The 13,159-nt window shown below is 36.2% G+C and overlaps 1 protein-coding gene across 2 annotated transcripts in view; it reads left to right on the forward strand.

The window, feature by feature from the left end:
- LOC126818819 (laminin subunit alpha-1) overlaps positions 1–13,159 on the forward strand; it is a 295,094-nt gene that overhangs the window by 257,351 nt on the left and 24,584 nt on the right. For both annotated transcript variants that reach the window (XM_050546415.2, XM_056100691.1), the window contains 2 exons: positions 923–1,111; positions 2,010–2,095. In XM_050546415.2, the coding sequence (XP_050402372.1) occupies positions 923–1,111; positions 2,010–2,095 (275 nt within the window). The remainder of the gene's footprint in view (positions 1–922; positions 1,112–2,009; positions 2,096–13,159) is intronic.

Genomic DNA, 13,159 nt, shown 5'->3' on the forward strand with positions numbered 1-13,159 from the left:
AAGATTATGTCCTGTATTGTTGTTCATCTTTGTAAAAACTTATTCTGAAAGAGAAATGATTTACTAAACCAAGAGCATCTTGAACTATAAAATCAAATTAAATTTCACCAGTCTTCAATAATCACTGTATTATTCATATTTCTATCTTTACTAAAATAAAGACTGTGCGGTTTCTTGTAACTTTCACAAAGAAGACCGGCATCAATATTGTTATCAACCACATTGAATAGTTGAATCATTGTGTCCTCGAATAAGAGACTTCATCCCCGTATTCCAGTCTACACAGCTTTAGTTACTTGTAGGATGCTGCAAGGCAAATTTAATGTAGCACAAAAGTAAGGTGTAATGTAGAGAAATGTTAGTCACTGAGCGACATTGAAATTACTTTTATAATTTTGGTTTTGAGGGTATTACCAACTGTAACAACTCCACAGTCCACACTGTATTTTGTTATTTTACAGAACAAGTCCATATCAACACATTATTTGTCTCCCTCAGCTATTTTCGAAGAGAGCGGGGGAACTATTAAAATTAATTCGTCTAACTGTTGTTCACACATTTTGGAACATGATAACTCGCCTAATTGAGGTTTAATGTTCCAACTTGATGTAGATGTTCATTCGGTGAAAGACTTGACTGGGTTCAGGTGAAGCAGAGATAAGCAATTTAATTTGTGCATGCTTTGGATCACGGTAACTTTGATTCTAATTGAGTGACTATAATGAGCGATTTTTGCTTAGGTAACGCAGACTAGTAAGCAATTTGACTGCTCAATACTTTACAAAACAGAAATGAGCAAGAAATTAATGAATGTCATCTATTTATTATGGGATTGAGGTGGGGGACAGTATCCTCACTGTTTCTTACTTGGATTAATTTTTCATTCACTGTATTAATTTTTTATGGGTTAACTATTAAACAGGGTTGCGTTGATGGTAAATGATGAGAAACATATGGAAAGACGGCTACCTAGTGGTGCTACTGCAATAGTTATAGGTGCTGATGGTTCCTTATATCTAGGTGGTACACAGAGAGGTTTTACTGTAGGTAGTAATGTACCAACTACACAGAAGTTAGATGGTTGTCTTAGTAATATCATCATTAATGGAGGGTAAATTAATATTTCTCTAATTGACTGGTTAAGCACATAGGCTTACGTGCCAGGGGGCAGGGGGCAGCTGCCCCCCATCTGACGGGTAGAGTGCAAAAAAAAAAAAAAAATAGTATATGTCTTTTAAAAACCAATATTTTCCCGTCTAGTTGGCAAAATAAAGTGCCCGAAATCTAACAAAACACTAATTTTACTTTTCTTTAATTGAATACCACATATTTGTACTGAATTGACTATGGGTTAAAACATTTTGTCTGAAGCCACTCTGAATTGTGCAACATTTTTCGGACATTGATTATTATTTGTGATTGCAACTGCAACAGTCTGATTGGTTGATTTGAATTCAGGTCAGCATAGAGTGGGATTTCGGTTGCAAAAACATTGGACCACTTTGAAGTGGCTTAACTCAAGGGCTGGAATAGCAGAAAAACGCAGTTGCGACAGTTAAATTTTCTCAGAGGCCCTATATACCTGTGAAATCGAAACAAGATTTTTTTCATCATTTCATTCATGTCATTCTCCTCCAAAATCGAGAATATTAGACCACTTCCAAGTGGGTGTTGTCTCAGTGTGGAATAGCAGGAAAACGTGTTTTTGATTGTTTAATTTTCCAAATTTTCTGAGGGAGGCCCCTGTACAGTAAGTGAAGCGCTTTTGGCACTCACTGGTGACCGGCGCTGCTGTTTGTAGACAGGAATTTTTCCAGCATTTCAGGCCTGCTGTCTACCTTAACATTCGTCGGGCCCGTACACCTGTGGTTTATCAGAGTGAGAAATAATTTGATTACTTTATAAAATGATAAATGTGCAAGTAATTAATGATTCTATAAGCTTATTGAATAGGTAATTAATAAACTCTTGAGTAAATCACCATTCATTTATAATGTTTTATGTTGCAGTTTAATAGCCTTAGATAAACCTAAACAATATGAACGAGCTGATATAGGTAGATGTTCATATGCTGTATCGCCATTTCAAAAACAAGGTAAACTTCTTTATATTTAAATGTATCTCATGAAAACCCAACAAGTTTATATTTTATCCTTTTGTCAAAATATCTATATTGAATACAAATGCTGTATTTATATACACCCACATGTTATGTGGGAGTGTATTCTTGTCACCCCTGTCTGTCAGTCGGTCACAAAACAGATCAGAGATCTTGAGATTTTTATTTTCAGGCATATTAGGATTATTCAACTAATCTAATTTTAAAGAAGAGGAAACTTAGACATTTAGAGTCGTTATTGCCCAAGTCACCAAAGCATAGTAAATACCCTACACTAAAATGAGTCATGAATCGATTTCAGTAAAACCTTGTACAGTACGCATTCCAAATTATTGTCCCCCGCCTTTCGAAAAAAGCAGGGGACTATTAAAATGGGTTCGTCTGTCTGTCCGTCCGTCCGTCCGTCTGCCGTCTGTCTGGGACACAATAACTCTCTTTCTAATTGAGTTAGAATGTTCAAACTTGGTGTAGACGTAGGTGTTTATTAGGTCAATACCTTGATGGAGTTCGAAGATGAGCATTTTCCGCTTAGGGTAAGCGGAGATAAGCAATTTGATTGGTTAATGCTTTGGGACACGATAACTTTAGTTCTAATTAAGTGAGAGTGATGAAACTTGGTGTATAGTTTCATTACATCGATACCTTGACTAAGTTCGATAATGAGCATTTTATGCTCAGGGTAAGCAGAGTGATAAGCAATTTGAAAAGTCATCTTGTGATAAATATGGTGCCTCCCTTCAAAAAACAGCTGATGGATGCATTTTCATTACCTTGCAACCTTGCAATGCTCTTGACTATTGACCAATGCGTTATGTGCTGCACTACAATTCTCTACATTTCTCAAAAAACTGCCAATGGTTAGAAATGTCTTTTGGTGCTATAATTCTTGTATTTTCCTACCTTTCCTATGGATATTAAAACATGTACCATCTTATCAACTAAACTATCTTGTCTAAATATTCCCATTATTTTTCTCTACCATGGTGCAAATAGATCAGTATCTCATCCTTTTGGGGAACAATTGTTTCAAAAGTAATCTTTAACCCTTTCAATGCTAGACGTAAATCCACTGCCTGTGCTATACCCTTTTTTGAGGAAAAAAGGGAGGTTGGAACTGAATGCCAAGCAGTACTTATGGAAGCTTTTATGAAAAATCTTTTTGTCTGTTGGGATGGCATGAGGTTGGGCTAAGAGGAAAAAATAGAATTTTGGAAATTTGCATAATAATGTAGTCACGTGACGTCATGGCGACCATTTTGGATTTCTCATTTCTCACTAAAGCTAACATGAAAACGAATTTTTCTCCATGAAATACCTAAAATATATTGTTTTTTTCACTGGATTTTGATAAAGATATATAAAATGAACAAAAATATCAATAGCAGCCATGAGCAATGCCGCCACGAACACGCGCATCACGTCTCCCGCTGCCATGACCACGTGCGGATTGCAATACCTTGTTTTTACTTTCACCCCCAAGTCCCATTTCATTATCAATATAGTCAGTCAATAGATCTACACGTTCGGGACTCAGGAATTGCCTACGTCTTTTACGATCCAGCAGGCCAGCATTATTATCAACATCAGAATTATTGTCAGAATCTACTGCAGACACAGGGCTATCGTGTTCACATTGGGCTTGTTCATCATGCACGGGAGACATAGCTAGCCATGGGCGGAACGTCGCGCAACAAATCACACACTTCATAATACCAATCACTGTCCTGACTACTATCATTATCAAGTAACTGGAAACGAATTATGTGTATCACCCGCCTTGAAATTGTCCACGTGTTGGTCAGCAAGACGTCATGCACGACTTCGTCGAGAGTGCATCATCTACGTTATCACTATGCACTCCGCCATTTTACAGTTTGCCGCTTTGAAACACGTGGAAATATGTTCTAGTGTATAGAAAATACAATAGATGGCACTTGCAGTTACGGTACTAATTTTAGCGAGGGCTTTACTGAGTACATGGTAATACCGGGTACGCGCATTTTACCGACATTTTATAATACACGGTACTACCGGGTATACGCAGTGAAAGGGTTAATAAAATGATGTTGTTAATTGTTTTCTGTTTGTTTTACTAAAATATAACCTTCTGCAACTTTATGTTTTGTCACTGTTTGCTTTTAATCCATTGTCTCAAGTGTTTTTTCTTTTTAACCTGTTAAATGCGTAGGGCATTATATAACGTCCTGGACAACTGCCACTCACCGTGTGTAGGGCGTAATATAATGCCTTGGAGGTATTTTCCCCAACCTATTCTTCGAACATACGATCGCAGCATGTGTAGGACATTATATTACGCCTGGTCGAGGAAATCTAATTGAAGAGAGACAACTCTATTTACAATTAGTTTTAATATGGTTTCAGATTCAGGAATAAAAAGGTCAAAAATGACATTTTTCGTCAAATTAATTACACAATAGGGGGTAGTTAACGTTTTAAAAACTACACACTTAACGGGTTAAAGGGGGGCTTATGTCGACTTTGCAACTCAAAGCAACTACTCGATCATATGAGCAACTGAGGACAACTGAGAGCAACTGAAATCGAAGCGCTCATGTCGATTCGGAACTGATAGCGATTACACTTAACATGTGACTGTTAATTTGTTCACCACGTGATCAACAAATTGGTGAATACCTTAGAAGCATTCCAAAGGCATGGTCAGTATTGCCACAATTCTGTCACTACATTATTGTTTACATCATCAACATTTGAGAAGTGGGTGTCTTCGTTTGCTTCCATTTGCTTATTTATAAAGTCACATGACACATGTCTCTTATCATGTGATGTTATTTGCATGGAAACAAGTTGACACCAGTTGTAAGAATGCTCATGTCAACTGCAACTAGTTGCAAAAAGTTGAACATGTGCAGTTGATTGCAACTGACTGCAACCAGTTGCTTCGAGTTGTAAGAGGTGCTCAGGTCAACCTTTTTCAGTTGCTCCCAGTTGGCAAAATGCCAGTTGCAAGGTCGACATAAGCCCCCATTTAAATCCATATAAGAAGGCCATAATTTTTAGGTATTAACATGTTTGGGGCACAACCTCTAGTTTTCGGGAAACAAAGTGTGGCGATGGTTTCTGATAGAAGGGACCTTAGTGAATATATTTGTAGTTTGCTAGCTCTGGAAACTACTGGCTAACTTCAGAAGAATAGAAAATCTAAGATGGCGGCCAAAAATTGTCTGAAATAGAGTTTGACAGACATTGTTGATGAAATGACTCATGTAATATGTCATTTTATAGGTTTTGTCGGTCACCTGACTTATTTGTGATAGTTGCCAATTCATCCCACAAATGATTGATCCAATATGACAGCTAAAATTCAAAATGGTGGCAGTGTTTTTTAAACACTTAAGACATAGGACATCGGGTGTATATCATATGGACAAACATTATCCACTTTACAGCCATACCCATGAAGCAATGGTGGAGTCTGGAGTATGTAATGCAGCATAATGTAAGATTGATAATTAGTCCTTAAACTATGGGGACCTAGTGGTAAATGCATGGTACACAATACAAATTGTATGCTTCCAAGTCACTGAATAGTTTTTGTCCCCCTCCTTTCGAAGAAAGCAGGGGACTATTACAATGGGTTCGTCTGTCTGTCTGTCGGTCCGACCGTCCGTCAAACTTTTTGGGACACAATAACTCTCTGTCTAATTGAGCTACAATGTTCAAACTTGGTGTAGGTGTTTATTAGGTCAATGCCTTGATGGAGTTTGAAGATGAGCATTTTCTGCTAAGGGTAAGCAGAGATAAGCAATTTGATTGGTTAATGCTTTGGGACACGATAACTGTAGTTCTAATTAAGTGAGAGTGTTGAAACTTGGTGTATAGCTTCATTACATCAATACCTTGACTAAGTTCTATAATGAGCATTTTCTGCTTAGGGTAAGCAGAGCGATAAGCAATTTGATTTGCCGAGACTTTGGAACACAATAACTCCCCTTCTAATTGAGGTAGAATGTTCAAACTTGGTGTAGGTGTTTATTAGGTCAATGTCTTGATGGAGTTCGAACATGAGCATTTTGGGCTTAGGTTAAGCAGAGATAAGCAATTTGATCGGTCAAGACTTTGGAACACAATAACTCTCATTCTAGTTGAGTTAGAATGTTCACACTTAGCGTAGGTGTCTATTAGGTGAATGCCTTGATGGAGTTCGAAGATGAAAATTTTCTGCTTAGGATAAGCAGGGATAAGCAATTTGATTGGTTGATGCTTTGGGACACGATAACTTTAGTTCTAATTAAGTGAGAGTGAGGATACTTGGTGTATAGCTTTATTATATCAACACATTGACTTAGTTCGATAATGAATATTTTCTGCTGTCATGTCATGGCTGAGTTTAATGATTTACATTGTTCAATGCTTTGGGACAAGATAACTTTGATTCTATCTGATAGAGAGTGATGAAACTTAGTGTATAGTTTGATGGCTTGATACTTTTGAAAAAAATAAATGTACGATTAATTAATATGTGTCATCTATTTATTTTGGGATTTCGGCGGGAGACATCAGCCTCACTGTTGGCTTGCTTTTCTAAAGATAGTGATCGCTTGGGAATTGGGGCATTCATATCCTTTAAAAAGAGTATTGTCGCTCAAGTCAAATAGAAGTTATCTTACAAAATCTGTTTCTTCTTCATAATGGCTGAATGGATTTCTCTGAAATGTGGTAAGGGTCACCCCAAGATGATAAAGATAAGAGTTTGTCTGAAAGTAGTTGCAGAATTTTGATAAATATTGGCATGGATGTTACTTAGTTTGAGGTTGTTTAGATTTATTCGGATAAAGTTGCTTGATCCCGTAGTTTTGGTGCAAGGGCACCTTGATTGAGCAAATGTTTGACTCCTCATAAACCCTTTAATGGGTTTCAACAAAATTTGGTAGGTAAGTTGATTGAGTGGTGCTTGTCCAGATCCGAAATTTGAAATTATCGCTGTTACCTTTCTTGTAAAATGTCTATTCCATCTGGTTTTACATAATTTGAAATATTTCTTTTCTCACATTTCTCAGTAGTAGGCCCTATACTTGAGTATTGGGTTGGCGGACGGGACATATAATGGCCTCGGCATTATCAAGAGAGAGAGAAATGGGGTTTAACGTTCACTCGACACAAACAGGTCATTTTGGGATTAACATATGGTTTAATTTTATTTCAATAATTCGCTTGCGCATAGGGGTCTTTAGCAGTGCAAGGACCCGGAGAAAACCCACGAGGTTGGACAGGCGACCCTGCTCCTTGACACGTACAACCTGGGAATCATCAAACCTCAGCACGTCGCCAAAATGGGCACTGTGAAGGGAAATAATTAGACATTATGGACTTCTTGATTCTCCTAAAACTCATGATGAATTGCAGCTAAATTCAGAACATATTCCCAGCATTATGCGGGAGCAGCTTTTAAGGGACAATTTTGACTTATTTCCAAAAAAAATTCTCTTAACAGCTGCTCCTGCATAATAGTCCTGGCAATAGGTTCTGAACAAGCTTCACTCAATCAACATACCTATCAAATTTTGTTGAAACTGATTAAATGGTTTGGAGGAGTTGAACATTTGCTCAATCCAGGTGCTGTTTCACCAAAACTATGGGATCGAGCAATTGCATTCAATAAGTTACATTCATGCCAATATTTATCAAAATTCTTCAATTACTTTCAAACTTTTATCTTTTAAATCTTGGGGTGATCCTTACCACATTTCAGAGAAATCCATTCAGCCCTTATGAAAAAGAAACCGATTTTGTAAGATACATTTTATTTGACCCTTAAATGTGTTGGGACTTGAGTGCCTATACCCTTTTAAAAGACTATGACTATTCATTGACTTGGAAGCGTACAATTTTAGTATGTATCAGGTGTATACGACTAGATCGCAATAGTTTTAGGCAAAAAAACGACCTACTATCAATCCTACATTATGCTGCATTACAGACTCCAGAGTCCAGAATCAACCATTGCCATTTGGGCATAGCTGGAAAGTAGTGCATGGGAAGTATTTGTCTATATGTTACACACCTGATGCCCTATGTCTCAGTATTTCAACAACTTCTCATTCCATAACTCAATAACAGATGACTCAAAATACTCACAGCGGAATACATTATAATATAATGCATTATAATGTATTGTGATAGCTGTAATATATGAAGGATAAAAGATTTATGGATGTCTGGAACAAGTTATGGTAGTTATTATTACATGTTTATGTCTGTTGCCACAGAAATGCTCAGTTGTTGTATGCTATCTCCTTTCAAATTAGTTCTATCATCTTAGAAATGACATATTCATTTCTCTTCCCCCACAACCCTTGAAAAGACATATCACATGTGTATTTTGTTTTTGGTATTGAACAAATAAATTTGACTACAATTTCTGTCACAATTTTATATTTTGGTGGTCATATTGGACCAACTGTTTGTGAGATGAATCAGAAACTGTCCAAAATGAGTCCAGTGACCAACAAAACCTATTGAATGATATATTACGTCGGTCATTTCACCAACAATGTTTGTCAAGCTCAATTTCAGAATAGTTTTGGCTGCCATCTTGGATTTTCGGCTTTCCTGAAGTTAGCCCATAGTTTTCAGAGGTAGCAAATTACAAATATCTTCACTAGGGTACCTTCTATCAGAAGTCATTGTCAAACCTTGTTCCCAGAGAAATGGTCACGGATTTGGGCAATGTACCCCAACAAATACAGTGACAGTATCTCTTAAGTCTAGAACTTCAAAAATACCGTTTGTCTTATAAGCAGTAAGCCATGTTGAAGTCTTTAATATTTACTATTATGTCATTTTTTGACCATCAATAAAATAATATAGAAATGAATAAATTATATATCAACATATACTTTAATAATATGTGTATATTCTAGGGGGCCATTAAACAATTCACCCATCTTCATTAGCCCAGTTTGAGCAGAACAGTAGGATGTTAAACTGCATTTCATTTTATTTCATTTCATTTCATTTAAACAATTCAAAGAGCCTAAAGTTTAATGTAGATTATCCAACAAGAGGCATGTCATTAGCGACTATGAAACAAATCTTTGTATTTTTATAGGAATGTCACTAAAATTTGCCCTAACTCTGATTTTCTCACACACTCAACTTGCTGTTGAGAAAACAACAGAATGCATATATGAATTATTTCTGCTAATAAACCAGAAAGGCTTTCTGATTGATTTTTCTTTTAATGTTGCTAATGATATATTTACTTTCGTTAGCCTGAAGGTTTTCTTTTTAATAAAGCCTCACTTTAAACGCGTCACTTATTGAATTGTGTACGAGGATTCTAGTACTGGTACTTGTGAGTAAAGATCAATCAGTACTTAAACATTTTTCTGTTACTAGTTTTGCCTCTAGGCATAACTTGTAAATGCAGTGAATCTGGACTGAATGAGATTATAGATGGAAACAAGCGTCTGCTAGTTCAATGATTGTTGCTAGACATGTTATCTCAAGTGTGAAACACAGATTATCTCTACATTAAATAATGTAAGTAATATTAGTTGGGATGTATTGCAGTAAATATGTATGTACCACTTAGAATTCAATGTCCCGCATGTTTGATATATCACAAATTATATTACAAGTTTCTCAGTTGTTGATGAAAGAAATATATATAATTCAATAGTTATACTTTGGTTAGGCCTATATGGAATCACAAAAGTAGCGAACTTGCTGATTATAAAATGATTAAAAACTTACATTAAAGATACATTATGTAAGATTTAGATAAAGAGTTGACAATTTTGCTATAATAGCTCAAAAATAGATAATGTAAAATGAAAATATTGAAAATTTCATTCAAATTACTTCATTGAGCCAAGTTATCACTGTTTGTAAACATGTAGTTTTGACAAGATGTGTGCATAGTGGTAACCAAGGGACTGGTATATTCGAGAATTAGCCTCGCTTTCCCATTTTTTAATGGTGAATCATTCTAATCTAGTTAAAATCTTGAATATTTGATGCCATCGAGAGTTGATCATGGTCTTGTTTTGTTAAAGGGCACATAAGATGGGCAAGGAAACTTATCAGTACGTGTAGCCAATGGTTACTATATCCACTTTAGGGCAAGTTCACACCAATCTGATTTAAATTAATTCAGCTATCTTTAGTCAAAATCGCCAAAAGAGAATTCCCGTAAAAACGACTTTGCAAATTATCGAAAACACTCTTAATCCCCTCAGACACCAGTGACGTCACAGTGACCGATTGTAATATACCTATATACAGCCAGCGTGTGTATTCATTAACGCCTGACTGATTCCTTAATCCCCTAATTAAATAAAACAATTGACGACAGAATAAATTTTTTGTAATTTATTTTAATTTCAGATCCAATTTAGAATTTGTTTTATAATGTCCCGTCCTCTCTTCTAATGACAGCGATTTTAATACTGTGTTTTAAAGTGACTTTTTGATAGAGTCGCTCTACCATCGTGTGCAGTCCAAATGATTCGAGATACATTTCCGTCAGAAGAGTATTGTTATTCTAATTTCCCCAAGTAAAAAGATGTGGTCATGCAAAATGTATCAGAGTAGCCAACTGTATCTCGTTTTCCTGTAGCAATCGTACGGCGACTTTCTTTCTGCATGTGGATTTGACTTCATTACTTTGAAATAGACCGTAAAAATGAAATATGAAAAAATAACTAAATATACGTTAGAATTAACAGTACAAATAAATTTTGTTGTTAAGCATCTAAATCGAATAACAGATTGAGAAGGGTCATCTAACTATCTTTGTGTATTAATAATAAAGTGGCAAGTGTAGTGTCGTTAATATCTGTCATTAATCAATCCGACTTAGTTGCACAGACATGGGGTCATAAATTAATTTACACCTCGTTGTTGGATTAAGAATTATAGCCACCCTAAGTATGACCTTAACTTGACGTTGACTTTAAATAAAAGAATGTAAGAGGATATAAACAATAATAATAATGGATTTATTATCTTTATATTTACAGTAATAATACAATAATCGTTGGGTGGTTTAGATCCTTTCTCGACTTCTACCAGGGAATAATTCGGCTTTTATATTTTTAAGGAACGACGTTAAACCTTACTTATTTACTCGTCGTATGGCACCCGTTAGTTGACGAAATGGCATTTAGGCTTTACAAATAATCTTAATCGTCTATTTATAGTTAGGTGGTTTAGTTCAAAGGAATACGATAATTTTTTTACTACGTTAAAAATTGCATGAAAAAAACAACAAATTAATATATGAGCAGTGGGGGAGAGTTACGTACTCTTACAGTGTTTACCCTAAGAGCGTCAAAGACAGAATGCCATTTCTAACGAGTTCAGCACTTTATATAGGTTTTGCCCAAGTATCACGTGGGGTCTGCCCGCTGCCTCTTGCAACCCCATGCAACCCATGCTTAAAAACATATTATTTATCATTCAAGACCAATATTCAGCAACAGGCCTTCGTAATTAATTAATTATAAGCATCCCACCTAATGCAACCATTCACAACCTGTTGCTAACCTGTTGCCGTCGCCGGTGCAACCTATCGAGGTGCTTGCTCCGCTTGAAAAATCAATTACAATTATAAAGAGGAGGGATAACATTAGGGTACAACAAATCATTAGCAGTTCATTCCTACAGGAATAATGTACACAAAATTAGTCAGTATGGACATGAAAACATGCTTAATAGTCTGCACTAAGCATTTATTTATCAGCGAAACCGCCGTCAACACGATGTAGTAATCTAGACGTCATCCCGCCACTCCATGTATCATTGTCGTGCCTCGTAGTACAATAGTTGTGTATCAACGCTGCATCCTCAAATGTGTTTTTATGTGCGGGACAATCATGTACGACCCCCATTAGTAGTTATGGCGTTGATTTCCATGTTCATCATAAATAGGACTAGGACAAAGTGCGAGTGGCAGGACCGAAGCAAGTGACTATTACAATCAAACAACAGGTTTCTGGTCTACCATAGTTTATAACTAACGAACATGACTGCTCGTTAGCGGGTATGAAACAAGGGCATTACAAAGTAATTCCTGAACTATTATAAATGGATGGCGATAACTGGACAGGGCTAAAATCAGGTAAGGTTTTATAATCTTTAATGGTTATACGCTGATTCGATTATCAGACTTGTTCTAACGGTAATGTTAGAAGGAAAGATGTCACTCACGTTGATCCTACCACCAGTCAATGAAACTTTGTACTAGGCCTATCTCGTCCAACACATTAGCATCGTCGCTACACTCTACGCCAACGGCACGATCGTGACATCTCCTAGTTGTATGGACATGATAACATAGGGCACTTCGTTTTATTCAAAGTAATCACAAAAAGGGTTTGTGGTTCCGTCACAGGAACGTACCAGGTCTGACACTTGCAGAAAGAGGTCAATAATCTAAAAATAGAATAACAACACAACACAGGCTTCATTGAGAGTAGATGTTATTTACTACAGTATAAAAACAGATAACTAGCCATATGGCTATTACAGAATGCTGATTAGGTAATTATCTTTTTTATGCTGGCCAAAGTCATTTAGGTGGAACGAACGAAAAAGGTTTACGGGGGAACTTTTCTACAAACATTTCTCCACACGACATCTAATCGTAGAATCGTACACTTGTTAATTGTATAAAATAATTAAGTTTTACTCATCAGTTGTTTATAATTATTATTTACCCAATAATCAATTAGCTTTGTTCACCAATGTTTTTGTAATAAAGTAGCCTTGTTATTAAACAACATTAATTGACTTGATATGAAATCTGAATATATATTATTCGATGAATAAGCGGTTTGATAAGATTAGGTTTTAATGTCTAACATCGTTTAACTTCTTTATAATAAAGCGAAACTTATGTCGACTTTGCAACCCAAAGCAACTAGTTGCAGTCATTTGCAAGAGTGCTTATGTCAATCATATCTTCAACTGGGAGCAACTGAATTCGGAGCGCTTATGTCGACTCGGGACTGATAGCGATCACACTGAACACGTGACCGTTAATTTATTCATCAT

The sequence above is a fragment of the Patella vulgata genome, chromosome 4, assembly GCF_932274485.2.
Source record: "Patella vulgata chromosome 4, xgPatVulg1.2, whole genome shotgun sequence".
Classification (NCBI taxonomy): Eukaryota; Metazoa; Mollusca; class Gastropoda; family Patellidae; genus Patella; species Patella vulgata.